The sequence below is a fragment of the Dendrobates tinctorius genome, unplaced genomic scaffold (genome assembly GCF_039654945.1).
Source record: "Dendrobates tinctorius isolate UK_male_01 unplaced genomic scaffold, ASM3965494v1 ptg000163l, whole genome shotgun sequence".
Taxonomy (NCBI): Eukaryota; Metazoa; Chordata; class Amphibia; order Anura; family Dendrobatidae; genus Dendrobates; species Dendrobates tinctorius.
In genome coordinates, this window is record NW_027361830.1 from 9,446,678 (window position 1) to 9,464,458 (window position 17,781).

Below are 17,781 nucleotides of genomic sequence, written 5' to 3' on the forward strand. Positions count from 1 at the left end.
GACACTGCATTAAATGATATTTTTACATGGTATGCCAAAAAAGTGGTGATAGATTCCCTTTAAGGTATACATGTGTGTCTTTGGTATTAATATTGACCTTTTACGGTAATTGGTTTAATAAATGTTATGTTTTAAATTCCTATTTTTTTGCTGTACCCTTATCTTAGTTCCTTTGGGAAGTACTTTGCTCAGCCTTCTTTATAGAAAGCTGGTTATGCTATACATTTTTTAAATGTTTGTAGAAACCTTTTTTGCTTTATTTTTAAGACCTCAGTGTAGGGTCAGCGCCATTATACTGATTAAAATGATACCTGTGGTGATGAAATCCATCTTGTGGTTGCTGTTAAATCTTTATTTTCAGATTGGAGTTAATGATATGCTTGTGCTCCAGGGTGGCCTGTGGGGGGTCTTCATGTGGGGTTCTGCTTACATATTCATTTGTATGACTGTATCCCTCATTGACCTGCCCCCTACTTTACATAATGACTATAATATGATTTGAAAAAAAAATGCTGTGCTGTTGCATGATATGTTGGATAATATGCTTGTTTTCGTTTTATTTAGACAAACCTCATATAGTTTTGTTTGGAAAAAATGTATCTTAATCAAAATGGCGCCATTTTACTAGAGAAAAAAAAGCTTCATCAAGATGGCGCCGGGGGCACCTGCACAGTAGCAACTATTGGAACGAGATAGATGCTACTGTGCAGGCGCTGCTGCCAGCGCCATGTTGATTAAGATATCTTTATTTTTTTTCAAGCAAAACTATAAATCTAAATAAAACGAAAATGGGCGTATAATCCACCATATCATACTACAGCCCAAGTACTGCCTGCCTGAGGAATGTGAATTTTTTTTTTTTCAAACCATATTATATGCAGAATGTAAAATAGGGGGCAGGTCACTGAGGGATCAGTCACCTGTCAGAAGCCATACTGGTGAATACCTAATCAGAGCACCATATGAAGACCCCCCCACAGGCCACCCCGGAGCATGGGCATATCATTAACGCAAAACTGAAAATAAAGATTAAACAGCAACTACAAGACGGATTTAATCATAAAATCATAGATTCATAGAATGGTGGAGTTGGAAGGGAACTCCTGGGTCATCTGGTCCAACCCCCTGCTCAAAGCAGGATTGGCTAAATCATCCCAAACAGATGTCTATCCAGCTTCTGTTTGAAGACTTCCATGGAAGGAGAACTCACCACCTCTCCTGGCAGCCTGTTCCACTCATTGATCACCCTAACTGTCAAAAAGTTTTTTCAAATATCTAATCTGTGTCTCCTCCCATTCAGTTTCCCATTGCTTCTAGTCTTTCCTTGTGCAAATGAGAATAAAGATGATCCTTCTACAGTGTGACAGAACTTGAGATATTTGTAGACAGCTATTAAGTCTCCTCTCAGTCTTCTTTTTTGCAAGCGAAACATTCTCAAATCCTGTAACCATTCCTCACGGGACATGGTTTGCAGACCCGTCATTATCATGGTCGTTCTTCTCTGAACTTGCCCCAGTTTGTTGATGTGTTTTTTAAAATGTGCCCAAAACTGGACACAATTTTCCAGATGAGGTCTGACCAAAGAGGAGGAGAGGGTAATAATGACTTCACGTAATCTTGACTGTATACTTCTGTTAATACATCCCAGAATTGCATTTATCATTTTTGCTGCTGCATCACACTGTTTGTTCATGTTCAGTTTATGATCTATTAGTATACTCAAGACTTTTTAACATGTGCTGTTGCTTAGCCCTATTCCTCCAATTTTTCATCTTTACTGCCCAGATGTAGTACTTTGCTTTTTTCCCTGTTAAATACCATTCTATTAGTTGCTGCCTACTGCTCCAGTTTATTTATATCTTCTTGAATCCTCTCTTTGTTCTCTAGTATTAGTTATCCCTCCTAGCTTTGTGTCATCAGCAAATTTAATCAGTGTACCCTCAATTCCTTCATCTAAATCACTGATAAAGATGTTGAACAATACAGGGTCCAGGTCATAACCCTGTGATATCCCACTTGAGGCATTTTTCCAACTGGATGTGCAGCCATTTACGACCACTCTTTGGGTCCGATCACTAAGCCAGTTATGAATCCACCTAACAGTTGCCTTGTCCATTCCATAATTACTCATTTTTTTCAATGAGAATGGTATGAGATACTTTGCCAAATGCTTTGCTGAAGTCAAGATATACTATATCTACAGCATTTCCCTGATCCACCCAGTCAGTGATTCTGTCATAGAAGGAAATTAAGTTAGTCTGACATAACTTATTAATTACAAACCCATGCTGACTCTGGTTAATCATGTTATTCTTATCCAGGTACTTACATACATGTTGTTTAATAATTTGCTTGAAGAACTTTTCTGGTATAGAAGTCAGACTCACCGGCCTATAGTTCCTTGGGTCCACCTGTTGTGGATGGATTTACTTTTGATTTGGGTATATTTACCCCTGTGCATACTGTGACCTGTCCTGATTAGACAGAGTCTTATTGAGCGCTCAAGGAAGGAAAGACGCCAGACTTGGTTGGCAGCAATACCTCCCAGCAAAACTCTGGAAGTTTATTGAATATACTTGGTTTTATCAGTTGTACAGAAAGGTGTGGCTACTCATTAACATAAAGGCTTTACTTCTTAGCTAATTGGTCAGTTTTAATGCATAAACATATATGGGCGTCGACCTAAGGTGACTTAAGCATCAGATGATATACTGCTCTTTGTCTTACAATGTCAGCAATGTTCTGATATCGGCTGGCACATCTGGCCTAAACTTCCTCTTTCTATGTCTGGGACAAATATCACAAGACAATGCTATCATAAGATACCATCTGCTCCCCAGACTCTCTCATGGGGGGGCAGTAGGTAATTTCCACCAACTAGTTACAAGGTTCAAACTGTGAATATGTATCTGTGTGCATATAAGAATATATAAGAGTACATGAGTATATAGCAGTATATGGAGTATATAGCCTATAGCAGGCAAGTGAGATCTATATGAAATACGTATACATATATATTTCCATAACACACCTTCTTCCCCTTTTTTCTCTTCTCCAGTCTTCTGGGACGTCTTCTGTTCTCCAAGAATTTTCAAAGATTATGGAGAGTGGTTCAAAAATTTCTTCTGCTATCTCCTTCAGTACTCTGGGGTTTAATTCATCTGGACCTGGAGACTTGAATTTGTTTATGTTAGCTAAGTGTCTCCACACTACCTTTCTGTTTATTGGTATCCTGGATTCTTCTATTCCTTCTATAATAGGACAGTGAAGATCAGTTGATGTTACATTTCCTTTCTGATAGAAAACAGATGCAAAATAGGAATTTAAAAGTTCGGCCTTCTCAACATCCTTTCTTACCATTTCATCATTTTCATCCTGTAAAAATTGACTTTTCTTTTACTTTTGAAATATCCCCCAAATCCTTTTTTGTTGCTTTTGATGTCTCTTGCAAGCCTTAGTTCAGTGTCAGCTTTAGCTAATCTGATCTGTGGCCTGCAGGCTCTGCAGACAGCATTATATTCTTCTTTAGATATGCCTCCCTCTTTCCATTTGATAAACATTTCTTTCTTCGTTTTTAGCATGCGTTTAAGTTCTATGTTCATCCAGCCTGGTTTCCTTAAATGCTTCATATGCTTCCCTCTTTTTGGAATTGTTAGCTATTGTGCTTTGAGAATCTCATTTTTCAAGATTTTCCATCCTTCCTGGATATTTTTGTCCTTAAGAATATCCAGCCATTGGATCCCTCCGATTCTGTTTCTGAGTCCCTAATAATCTGCCTTTTTGAAATCTAACCTTGAAGTATGAGTCTTCACAGGTCTTCCTTCTCTAGTTATCCAAAATTCTAAAATAGCATGGTCGATACCTCCCAACCACTCTTACCTCCTCAACAATTTCTTTCCTGTTTGTAAGGATTAGATCCAAGTATCATTTTACTCAACCAAGATATAATTTTAATCAGTATAACCGCGCCCTACTGACAGTGTCTGTAGGTTACTGTGCACAATCCTCCTGACAGGTTCGCTTTAAGGAATCTAACCTGTGATCGTCTGATCATCTATACTATATACAGTATATAGTATACTATATAGAAAAATCAGGCTTCTGTGAAGCACACAAGGAGTACCAAATTGACAGACATGGGGACCTTCAATTTCTTCAGGTGATATAATAACTTTTTGGTCCCTTACGATTGCGTCCTGGGGCCAATGGGTCCTGGTGTCAACAGTAATCACTCCATTTAAATGCTGCTGTCAAAAATTGTGAGCGGAATCCAAATGGTTATCAGTAATTAGCGCTCAGCTCCATTATCTGCTGTTAGACACAGATTCCAGATATATAACACTCGGCATCTAGCGCGTGTTTAGGGAGCTCAACTCCTGAGCCCTCTCTTCCCCTACTTATCCCAGCGCTGAGATACAGGTATCTAGTTTTGCACTAATGGGTTAATAGCACATCATTTAGGAGTCTTCCGAAAGGATGTACAATTTTGTGATCTGTGCATCATCATTAAAATACTGTCTCGTAGTTTTCACAGCCTTTTAATGGACAATGGAAATGTACAACTTTGAGGAATAGAGACACCATACACAAGAGGACAATGCAGTCCCTACACACACAATAAAATTCTTAATTGTGGAATCCTTTTATTAGGTGTAATAATAGATGAACGAACCTCAGGACACCGGGTTTAATCACAATAGCAGAAGTTAAATGAGGGCACTTAGTACTTTTTTCTGTATTTATTTATCTTACTCACTAATCTAGCGCCATTGATTCCACAGCACTTTACAGACATTATCGCACATGAGGATAACAATGTATAATGTGGTGAAAAAGCATTTTGCTGGGTCTCCGGCTTCTCTGTTACATTCGGGTCACATCTAAATGTCAATCTTTAGTAATATTTAACATACCGGTATTTGCATTCGTCAGATCAATACAAGCGTGCATATTTAATGCTCTATTAAAAATACAATGGTGTTACTGCACATAAATGTCCAGCAGGTTGGAGAACAGAAAGAGCTGAATAATTTCTTATATAGGTTCATGAGAAAAAATTATTTTCCATTTGTATTTCCTGCCCTTTAGGAGTCAAGTAGGCAGCATTATTCAGTGATGGTATATCAAGCAGGTATGAGTAATCCAAAAAGATCAATGTATAGGTAGCAAGTGGCAATACTAAAACATAACCTTTATTAGGTCTCAATAAAAATTGACATGGAAGCACACATGAAAGGAACCTCAGTGACAAATGGAACCCTATTACCAAAAATCAAAAGCAGGAGGGGAGAGGGGGGTATTAAAAATGCTGACAGTATCCGATGACCTGTGTCCAGTGACTGAATAGGACCTGTGGTTGCTAATGGAATTATATGCAAACCACCCAGATCAATGTAAAGGGATAATCCTGTGGGGTGTGCTTACTTTGTATGAACCGCTGTTTACAGCTTTTAAATATGACCACGTCGGGCACATCAATACTTGTGTAGTACCATGGTATAAAGTGCCTAGAGTGCTGTTGTAGCCAAAAAAGTGTGCTGTGATGGAGGACAGATGAGTACTAATGTGTCACCAACCATACATGTCCATAATTCCACACTATGTACAGTGCCTCTAGAAAACCGCTCTGAATATACAGTTCTGTCAGCATAGAATAAGCAGCATCGTAAACGAGGCATTATAACCAATATGCACCAGAAAAACACAATCAGAAGGGTTAACAACAACAAAGTTGGATCTCACCCAATGACCAGAGAAGTCATATGCTCCATTCTTTATCCCTGTGGGGGTGAGATAATGTTAGCACCTTCATTATGGATGGCATCTCCCAACGCCTTTTGTTATGATTGAGTCACCGTAGGAGGCAGACACAAAAATAGAAGCTACGTCCAGAAAACCAGAGAAGTTGGCAACTATCAGATTGCAGAACCCTGAACCTATCAACACAACTAGCAGTAGCCGTGGGGGGTTCCTACGATGCCCTAGACCCCTCGATCACAGCCGGAGCGCTAAATAGCCTAAAGACCGAAAAGGAAATCTAAACTGCCCCAGAGCAGACCCCAAAGTAAAAGGCAGCCCCCAACATATAATGACGGTGAAGCAAGATGAAAAAACACTCACACAGATAGAAAGATAGGCTGAGCAAACGATGGGGCCCAAGCTAGCTAAACAGAACAGGAAAGGAAGGTTGCTGTCTGCAATCTGCCAAAACCCTATCAAAGACATAAGCCAACAAGCTGATATGAAAAAGACCCTGAAGCAGCTAGGCTTCAAAAACTAAATCAGCACTCAGGTATTTTCAGAAGACAGAGCTCAAGGAATTCAGCACACCCCAGCAGGGAATGGCAGAAATCCAGAAAAACAAAGCAAAACAAAGTCTAAGCACAAATGCAAAAGGCCGAGCAGAAAACTTAGCTTTAGAGGAGCAGGAATTCAGACTGGTCTCCAAGGATCCCACAGAGAAATCACCCGCAGGGCAGAAGGGCGTCGGCAGCCTTATATCCAGTCAGTAACTCCACTCAGCCAGTCATCATCATCAGACTCAGGTGTTTGATAATCAGGCTCACTACCTTTCTTTACCAGAAGAGGGAGTTCCTCGGGCCTCAGTAGTGAAGGGGAAAATGAACTCACAACAGCCTTTCATCCTCAAAGGACTCATCAGGGGAGTGTAGAAAGTGTAAGTTTCTGCTGCATTACAGATTTCCCCGCCCATGTGATTTATAAAGGGACCCAGGAGTCGCGTCATCTGGTAACCGCCCATGGCATGTGACGCACTTCCAGTCCTTGGACCGCATTTGCGGTGTTTGGAGCGCACGTCCGGCCACTGGAATGCAGAGTAGCCGGCAGTGTCACTCAAGCGCTTACCCCGGATACCCTGGTGTGTAGAGCCCGATCATTAGCTAATTTACTCCATATCCTATACATGTGGGGAGCAAAAGACCCATGGTAAGAAAAAGAAAGAGAAAAATTGGCTAGAGGGGATGGATGATGGAGATGGGAGAGGACTGAAAATCATTTGCACTTATTGTGCTCATAAATCTACCGCATTTGAAACAGCCCTTAGTTTGGGTTCCCTGGAAACCCAATGCATTCCTTGATGCATTTACTGGTTGACAATGGCTGTGGACCAGTCTGTCACCCAGGGAGCTGCCCCTCCTGTAAGTTATCTGTGGAAAGAGGGGAATCTGTCTGTTTATGTCCGTATCCATCATCAGTGCTGCCCAATGTGTTTCAAGGATGGCTCTTATGTCTTTCGCTCCATTAGGATATTTTGTAATGAAGCGAATGGTGATATCATCATCCACCTTTGGTTTGGGGACCAACAATTCCTTCCTTTCTTTTTTTATGAATTCTTTATAGGCCTTTTTCAAAACTCCTTTTGGATAGCCCCTTTCCAAAAAATCTTCCTTGAAGGTCCTTAGCCTGTTCCTGAAAAGTCCCCATGTTTGAGCAGTTTCGGCATATCCTCAAGTATTGACCCTTGGGGATTCTCCTCCTGAGGGGGGCAGGATGATTATTCTCCAACCTCAAGAGGGAGTGTCTTTCCTATGTATTTTAGTTGAAACTCACCCATCTTCATTTTTCTCAAAGCAGATGTCAAGGAAGGCTTATTTAGTAGGGCTAGCCTCGTGAGTAAAACTGAGGCATACAACCCCTGGCAAAAATTATGTAATTACCGGCCTTGGAGGATGTTCATTCAGTTGTTTAATTTTTTAGAAAAAAAGCAGATCACAGACATGGCACAAAACTAAAAGCATTTCAAATGGCAACTTTCTGGCTTTAAGAAACACTAAAAAGAATCAAGAACAAAAAATGTGGTAGTCAGTAATGGTTACTTTTTAAACCAATCATAGGGGAAAAATTATGGAGTCAGTCAATTCTGAGTGAAAAAAATATGGAATCATGAAAAACAAACAAAAAACACTCCATCACATCACTAGTATTTTGTTGCACCACCTCTGGCTTTTATAACAGCTTGCAGTCTCTGAAGCATGGACTTAATGAGTGTAAAACAGTACTCTTCATCAATCTGGCTCCAACTTTCTCTGATTGCTGTTGCCAGATCAGTTTTGCAGTTTGGAGCCTTGTCATGGACCATTTTCTTCAACTTCCACCAAAGATTTTCAATTGGATTGAGATCCGGACTTTTTGTGGGCCATGCCATTGACCTTATGTGTCTTTTTCAAGGAATGTTTTCACAGTTTTTCCTCTATGGCAGGATGCATTATCATCTTGAAAAATGATTTAATCTTCCCCAAGCATCCTTTCAATTGATGGGATAAAAAAAGTGTCCAAAATATCAACATAAACTTGTGCATTTATTGAAGATGTAATGACAGCTGTCATGAACTCATTTTCTGCTCCACCAGTTGAGAGTTCCCCTTCCGTTCTCCCTCTGGTGGTGACAGGAGGTAGTGCTGTTGGTTTAAGTGGTAGTGATCTGCCACCTGATGAGGAAGGTAATGATTGGATCTCTGGAGTATCAGACTGGATATAAGACAGCCGACGCCCTATCCGGGTGCTGGTGATTCAGTCTGCTTCTCAGGTCCTGGACTTCAGCGCTCTTCCAGTCTTCTCAAGTTAAGTTTGTTTTTTGCTAATGTTCCCACTTGCGCTTGTTGGTCTATTCAGTTTTTTGTGTAATCAGCCTGCCACTGCTGGGGCTATGCTGAAATTCCTATTAATCAGTATTTGTCAATCTGCTTTTTGTCCCTTATTAGATTGGCCTCTTTTTTGCTCTGTCTCTGAATATTTCAGAGTGCTGATATAGGTTTAGAAGTCTAGTGACTTCAGGGTTAATTTTGCTATCAGAAGTGTTGGACAATATTTTTGTAGTTTTTTTTTGGCAGACTGCAGACAGTGTCTTTCCTTTTCTGTCCTTTTTAGTTAGCCGGGACCCATCGTTTGCTCAGCCTATTTTCCTGCCTTTGTTTGTATTTTCATCTTGTTTCACCGTCAATACATGTGGGGGGCTGTCTTTCCTTTGGGGTCTGCTCTGGGGCAGTTAGTTTTCCTCTTTTCCTGCTTTAGGCTTATGTAGTTCTCCGGTTGTGACGAGGCGTCTAGGAGCAACGTAGGAACGCTCCACGACTGCTGCTAGTTGTGTGGTTAAGATCAGGGATCTGCAATCTGCATAGTTACCAACTTCTCTGGTTTTCTGAGACTTAGCTTTTTGTCTTTTTTTTCCTCCTCGGTTTCCCATTCATAACAGACAGCCATCTCCCCAATGCCTTTACCTGACATGCAGCCCCATATCATCAACGACTGTGGAAATATGCATGTTCTCTTCAGGCAGTAATCTTTATAAATATCATTGGAACGGCGCCAAACAAAAGTTCCAGCATCATCACCTTGCCCAATGCAGATTCGCAATTCATCACTGAATATGACTTTCATCCAGTCATCCACAGCCAACAATTGCATTTCTTTAGTCCATTGTAACCTTGTTTTGTTCTGTTTAGGTGTTAATGATGGCTTTCCTTTAGCTTTTCTGCATGCAAATCCCATTTCCTTTAGGCGGTTTCTTACAGTTCGGTCACAGACTTTGACTCCAGTTTCCTCCCATTCGTTCCTCATTTGTTTTGCTGTGCATTTCCTGTTTTGGAGACATATTGCTTTAAGTTTCTGGTCTTGATGCTTTGATGTCTTCCTTGGTCTGCCAGTATGTTTGCCTTTAACAACCTTCCCATGTTGTTTGTATTTGGTCCAGATTTTAGTCACAGCTGACTGTGAACAACCAACATCTTTTGCAACATTGCGTGATGATATACCCTCTTTTAAGAGTTTGATAATCCTCTCCTTTGTTTCAATTGACATCTCTCGTGTTGGAACCATGACTCATGTCAGTCCACTTGGTGCAACAGCTCTCCAAGATGTGATCACTCCTTTTTAGATACAGACTAACGAGCAGATCTAATTTGATGCAGGTGTTAGTTTTGGGAATGAAAATTTACAGGGTGATTCCATAATTTTTTCCCTCAGAATTGAGTGTCTCCATAATTTTTTTCCTATGCTTGGTTTAAAAAAGTAACCATTACTGACTACCACATTTTTTGTTCTTGATTTTTTTTAGTGTTTCTTAAAGCCAGAAAGTTGCCATTTGAAATGACTTTAGTTTTGTGCCATGTCTGTGATCTGTTTTTTTCTACAAAATTAAACAACTCAATGAACATCCTCTAAGGCCTGTGATTACATAATTTTTGCCAGGGGTTGTATATCATTGGAGTTAAGTCCATTAACTAAAGTACCGAAATCCTCAGAATTCACTTTCCAGATGACCAGGATGTTGTCAATATAAGGTAACCACAACGAAATCCTGTCTTCTGGACACTGTGTGGGGTAACAGACGATTTTTGTTTCCTCCCACCAGCCCAGGAGCAAATTAGCATAAGTCCAAGGTATTGTTTTCAGATGAAAGTAAATTTTTCATTTCACTTGGAAATGAAGATCCCAGAGTCTGGAGGAAGAGTGCGGCTTGAGGTCTAGTGTGAAGTTTCCACAATCAGTCATGGTTTGGGGAGCCATGTCAACTGCTGGTGTAGGTCCACTGTGTTTTATCAAGACCAAAGTCTGTGCTGCAGTCTTAACAGGAAATTTTAGAGCACTTCATGCTTCCCTCTGCCGACAAGATTTTTGGACATGAAAATTTCATTCTCCAGCGGGACTTGGTACCTGTCCACACTGCCAAAAGTACCAATACCTGGTTTAAAAACAACAGTATCACTGTGCTCGAAAGGCCAGCAAACTCGTCTGACCTTAACCCCATAGAGAATCTATGGGGTATTGTCAAGAGAAACATCAGAGACATCAGACCCAACAATGCAGATGAGCTGAAGGCTGATAACAAAGCAACCTGGGCTTCCATTACATACATTTCAGTAGTCCCATAGAAATCGTATGGAACAAAGAAGAGATTCCAGATATGGTAAAAACAATTTTATTGGAAAATTCTTAAAATGGCAAAAGCATAGTGCCTTATAGGGGACGCCAAGATATCACAAGCAATCATGTGGAAGGATACAGCGTGTTAGTCCAAAAGACAAAAGCATGAATATAACAATCACATCACAATATAGGTGTGCTCAACATATTAAACATAGATCAATACTCATGAAGAGTTATTGTATGAATGTACACATCCTAACATGCACTGTCACCAAATTCCTCATGCTATGCCATGGACTACGCATTACCAAAAATTCCTCCACCCAGATGGATATATATGCAAAATCCAAAAAGAGCCAATGGAATATAAGCTATGAAACCATGTGAAATAACACGGACACTTAACTAAGTATGCCAGAAAATGCCATGATATACCAAAATATGCCCTCAAAATAGGATTAGCAAGGTATAATTACCTGAACGTAATGAGAGTGTGTTCTGGTGTCCCCTCACCCCGAATCACGTTTCGCCGCCTGCTTCTTCTGGGGGGCGTGTCCGTGCGCGGCGCTTAGAAACCCGATGTTTACCTTGGTTACCAGCTCCCTGCACCAGCGCGCTGGTATCTAACGTACACATCAGGTTTCTAAGCGCCGCGGGGCGCTTAGAAACCCGATATTTACCTTGGTTACCAGCTCCAGCTTGCTGATCGCTAGTTTCCTGCCTCCAACACGCAGCGATGATTGCTGGCCAGCGGGAGACCAACGATCAAAAAAATGTCCAGGCCATTACAGCACGATCACCGATACCCGGCAGGGGGGCCGGTCGCTGATAAGTGTCACACACAGCGATCTCGCTGGTGAGATTGCTGTTGCGTCACAAAACTTGTGACTCAGCAGCCATCTCGCTAGCGAGATCACTGTGTGTGACGGGGGCTTTAATCTCCTGCTGATAAAACAATTGCATTGGAACTACAGCACACAGCCTATTGAGTGACACATATCTGGAATCAAGCTCACTTGCCCTATATTATGCTTTTCTCAGATTAAATAGCAAAAAGCTGGTAATGTCTAAATTTCCTCTTGTGGCAACTGCAGGTGTGTAAACAAACTAGTTTAGGTGAATGTTATTTCTCTGGGGGAGATAGGTACACCTCGGTGGGCAAAATGGTTTCAGTAGAAATTTTTGACCATTTGACTTCTAAAGCTTTAATATATATAACAGCACATAGCAGGCTTCAGAATAACCTAACAGTGAATCCTTCAGTGAGCTCTTACTCCTCCTCAGGTATCTTCTTAACTGATTCATGACCACCTCAAGTTTCGACTTTTGATCAATCACAAATCAGTTTCGATGATATTTCTGGAAAGATATCCGCTATGAAATTGGCGGTGAAAAAGAGCACCCTGACCAATTAGAATTTTACTCATTGAGCAAACGGTCCAAAATTTTTGTAAAAGCCATTTCAGCCAAAGATTCATGTTTTCATGCAAAAAAATCCTCTCAAAAGGGCTAAAAGGTGTTCATGTAGGTGTTCATGTCCTTTAACAATTTTGAGCAATCGCTATAGAAATAATTGGTCGTTAAGATAAAAGCATAGTGGATTTAGCCTTTGCGTGTAGCCATGAATGTCGTGGATAATTTAGCCCCCTTCCCGACGTATGCCAAAGCTGATCCCACTCAGCACAGGGCAGGTTTTGCCTGTGGTATACAGCTGACCCCTACCTCTGTTGAAGCAATCAGAGCTAGTGTACAAGTGATGGCAAGTTCAACTCCTCTAGAAAGGCTAAAGAAAATAGATAAAAAATGTACAGAATATTAAAAACCAATTAAAAAATGTAAAAGTTCGAACCATCCCCTTTTCCCATTCTGAACTGAATGAAGCATTTCTTATCTCTGCATCCAGAAAGCTGATTCTGAATCTAATCAGGATATTTAAAGTTTTAACTCATGCATTGCATTTTTCCTAGTGGATCCCCTCTCCTAAAAAAGATTACTAAAAATGGATTAACTATCGAATCATCCCATTTTCCCAATTGTGAAAATGTATAACTATATTATTCAGAATTTTTCCCCAATGGGGATGTTCGAGCTTTGTGTGAATTTTAACAGCAATGTCCAATAGAGTACCACTGTGGAGATTTCATGTACTTGCCAGCTCAACATTGATTATTTTTACACACCCAAGAATCCCTTTAAAGCAAATTGAACAACGTTTCTAGTAATCCCTGCTCCCACTTCACCACCGCGGTTTTGTTTTTTAGACATTATGAACACCTTGAGTAGAACAAGTCTTCTGTAAGACTTATTAGCTAATTTCATCTTCGTGGCATGAGCCCAAAGCTCTGCGTTTTGCTTAGGTCAGCCGGTCGTTCAGGCACTTGCAGGCCTCATGATGCTGCTTTTCCTCCAGATAAAACATATTAATAATGCATAGCTGCTAAAGATTGATTCAGTCACTCTGCATTAGATAGGTGTTTGTTAAACTTGCTGGTATATATGTCCTAGATGTGTTCATCCATTTCTAAAAGCATATCTCTGACCAGGCCAGTCAAGTAATCCTTCGTCTTATTCTTTATCTGACCCGTTATTTTACTATTTTATTTTTTTATGTTCTTGAAATGCAGCAGAGAGTTTGGCATCAGAATTGCTTTTTCATGCTCCTTTATCTTGGAATTTAGGTTTTGGGTTATCCATGAATTTCGAATGTATCTTACGACTGTTTCGCCACTTGGAATCCTGGGATACATCATCATGGTTATCATGGGAGTTGAAACACTGGTGAGTAAAATACCTTTGATGACGTATAGTTTAGTTTCTGTTTCCAAGGAGTCATATAGAGCTATGTTGGCATATAAGAAACCAATAAGTTTGACTTCACTAGTGAGTTGCCCCAACATTGGTTACAGCATACCTATCAACATCTCAGTTGGTAAAATAGTGATATTTAGTCTAGGGTCCCATGGACGTCAATTCTCACAGGCGAGAAAATTGGGTCGATTATGCTAATGACACTTGGATCAAACTCCGACAGAGTTTGATCCGAGTGCCACTTTACCGTGATCCAATTCTCTCACATGTGAAAATCATATCACAGGCGTTTAGGAGATGGAGAACTTAATATCTCCAATCTCTTAGTGTGCTGATGTTGAACTGCACTTGGATGACATTTGAATGCAGTCCGATGTTTTACCTGCACCCATAGACTTGTATGGGTGCGCGTCATCCAAGCATCTGATGCAACCACAGCATAAGCCACAACAATTCTGATATTTATTTAAGTCCCAAATCATACAAAACTCTTAAAAAGATCCACCTACTATATGCAAAAAAACTTTACCTGGTAAATGGTAAAAAAGGGGGCTTGCTGAGCATACTGCGATTGCTTTCTCATGCCGGATCTGCATGAGAAAAAAAATTTGCAGATCTGCACTTCCCCTAGTAGCATATGATAAAGCATTGGATAGCACTTGGCCATGTTTTAGGCTTGATTGAGCGAGCCCTTAAAGAATACCGCCCTCTATATTTAAGAAAAAAAGTGGGCATCCTCATACTGTTGATTTAAACGAAGTGGTCCAAGTATCACTAATGCCCTCATAAAACCCCAACTTTGTGGCAAGAGTCAGATGGAAACTTCTGGGTTGTTGGCTATCGGCATGCAGAGTGGTATCCCACAACCATCCACCCACCATTGCGAGATCTTGTGGCCAAGTTAAATAAGAAAAGCTTATACTCTCCTCCCACAACGGCACCAATCCAGCGATATCGGCGCTGTGTCCAAGCTCCTGGCACTCGCATCACATTGCTATGTCAGTTCGGGAGATGGGTATAAGCTTTTCCTTTTTATTCAGGAGACTAGGACGTTTAAGAAGGGGTTGTCCAAGCAGTAGTAGTAGTTTAAGTCCCAGTACTACCCAAAGTGCTGCTCAAAAGCAAGTAGGAATAGTCTGGCTTGGATGAACTAAATGGAATAATACTCATTTTTGGACTGAAATATGTTTTGATTTGCTGTCTCCAAATATTTGGGACAGTATCAGCAATTTTGGGTCTTTTGGTAATTGTGGGCATAGGTGGGGCCATCTTGAAATAAGTCATCATATAATACAAACGTTTTTCTGACTAAATCATTTCTTTTTTTTTTGGCAACATACCGTACTTTTCCTTGACCCTTTCCGCTTATTTTAATGTTATATTGTGTTAACAAAAATAAAAGATGAATCATATATTTTTCTATAAAACATTTTTTTTTAACGATTTTACAGTTTTATTACTGATATAGAAAGCAACATAGCAGAAACCATTTTTTAAGTATCATTACAAGAGACGATCTATGCAACAAAATTAGAAAGATGGGGAAGAACACAACATGCTAGGATTTCTTCTGCTGTATCCATGAACCACTGCCAGGGGTGTAAAATATACATACCGGTAATTGGGTATGCCTCCCATCAACAATTCTAGCCAAACCGCTACAATTACAAGTGAGAACAATTAATAGAGAGGACAAGAGGGATACAGGCTTGGAGGTGGTAAAGGGAAAGATTTGGTGAAAAATAAAAAGTGCAGAGAGCAAAGAAGGTTGTGAAAGAGTAAGTTACACAAAGCACCGACTTACTCTACTATACTATACTAGCTATGAACCCGTGCTACGCCCGGGTGGCGGGCATTTTTATTGGTATATGGTCTGCCATCCTGGTATGTGCTGCACCCCTCATCCCTATCCTGGTATGTATGGTACCCTCACCCCCCAATCCTAGTATGCATGGTACCCCCTTATCCATATACTGGTATTCATGGTTCCCTCACCCCCCAATACTGGTATGCATGGCACCCCCTCATCCCTATCGTGGTATGCATGGTGCCCTCACCCCCCAATCCCGGTATGCATGGTGCCCTCACCCCCCAATCCTGGTATGCATGGTCCTCTAACCCCCCTATCCTGGTATGCATGGTCCTCTCACCCCCCAATCCTGGTATGCATGGTCCTCTCACCCCCAATCCTGATATGCATGGTCCCCTCAACCTCAATCCTGGAATGTATTTGCCCCCTCATGCCCCAATCCTGGAATGCATGGTCCCCTCACCCCGCTATCCTGGAATGCTTGGTCCCCTCACCCCCCTATCCTGGTATGCATGGTATTTTCACCCCCCAATCCTGGTATGCATGGTGCCCTCACCCACCTATCCTGGTATGCATGGTCCTCTCACCCCCCAATCCTGGTATGCATGGTCCCCTCACCCCCCCTATCCTGGTATGCATGGTCCTCTCACTCCCCAATCCTGGTATGCATGGTCCTCTCACCCCCCAATCCTGGTATGCATCTTTAAATACTTTGTCATGTTTATGTAGCCAACCACTAAAACAAGAGAGTTTTGGTTTTGAAAGAAACCCATGGAGGCCATCAATCTTGGTCTTTAGCCATCATTGACTCAGTTTAGTATAAGTGATCCATGTCTACCACTCAGTCCCCAATAGATGGACACTGGACTGTTCTCCATTGTCTTAGGTCCCACTCCTCTAGCTGTCGCTGGTGCCCAAGAATGGCCTTTTTAATTTTGGATATCAGTCTGGAGATTAGGGAAAAAAGTGCACTTTGGGGTTGCGGCCAAATCAGTGACCAGGTAATACAGCTCAAAATGTCTCATCAAAATGGCTGTAAAGCTACAGTATGAAACATGGTACAATTATAACACATTTCTTAGGGCTCTCCATACAAAATCTTCATTTTATTATGTAGTCATTTTTAGGGAACAGTGACGTAAAAATGGATGGATTGAGGTATTGCTGTATATTTAACTGCCCTTATTATCTTAATTCAGGTAAGAATTGTATTATTGTGGCACTGTTCAATGCCCAAAGGAGTCACAAAGATTAGACACTTAAGTACCCAATGGTATATTAGATTTATGCTACTGTCTTTTAGAGTAATAACCAGTGATGCGATTGCATTGGAGCCATAATACGGCTAGTATAATAATATAATGCTGCTTTAGGAGAATTGCTACAATATTTTGCTTAGCTTTTGTATGCATAAAGAAGCTAAATATGTCTGTATTGTTATATACACTCACTGGCCACTTTATTAGGTACACCATGCTAGTAAGGGGTTGGACCCCCTTTTGCCTTCAGAACTGCCTCAATTCTTCGTGGCAGAGATTCAACAAGGTGCTGGAAGCATTCCTCAGAGATTTTGGACCATATTGACATGATGGCATCACACAGTTGGCGCAGATTTGTCGGCTGCACATCCCTGATGCGAATCTCCCGTTCCACCACATCCCAAAGATGCTCTATTGGATTGAGATCTGGTGACTGAGGAGGCCATTTGAGTACAGTGAACTCATTGTCATGTTCAAGAAACCAATCTGAGATGATTCGAGCTTTATGACATGGCGCATTATCCTGCTGAAAGTAGCCATCAGATGTTGGGTACATTGTGGTCATAAAGGGATGGACATGGTCAGCAACAATACTCAGGTAGGCTGTGGCGTTGCAACGATGCTCAATTGGTACCAAGGGGCCCAAAGAGTGCCCAGAAAAAATTCCCCACACCATGACACCACCACCACCAGCCTGAACCGTTGATACAAGGCAGGATGGATCCATGCTTTCATGTTGTTTACGCCAAATTCTGACCCTACCATCCGAATGTCGCAGCAGAAATCGAGACTCATCAGACCAGGCAACGTTTTTCCAATCTTCTACTGTCCAATTTCGATGAGCTTGTGCAAATTTTAGCCTCAGTTTCCTGTTCTTAGCTGAGAGGAGTGGTACCCAGTGTGGTCTTCTGCTGCTGTAGCCCATCTGCCTCAAAGTTCGACGCACTGTGCGTTCAGAGATGCTCTTCTGCCTACCTTGGTTGTAACGGGTGGCAATTTGAGTCACTGTTGCCCTTCTAT

General features: G+C 41.1%; 1 protein-coding gene across 2 annotated transcripts in view; it reads left to right on the forward strand.

Moving 5' to 3' along the window:
* PIGN (phosphatidylinositol glycan anchor biosynthesis class N) overlaps positions 1–17,781 on the forward strand; it is a 509,674-nt gene that overhangs the window by 268,206 nt on the left and 223,687 nt on the right. For both annotated transcript variants that reach the window (XM_073550192.1, XM_073550191.1), the window contains exon 16: positions 13,563–13,662. In XM_073550192.1, coding sequence (XP_073406293.1) covers positions 13,563–13,662 — 100 coding nt within the window. The remainder of the gene's footprint in view (positions 1–13,562; positions 13,663–17,781) is intronic.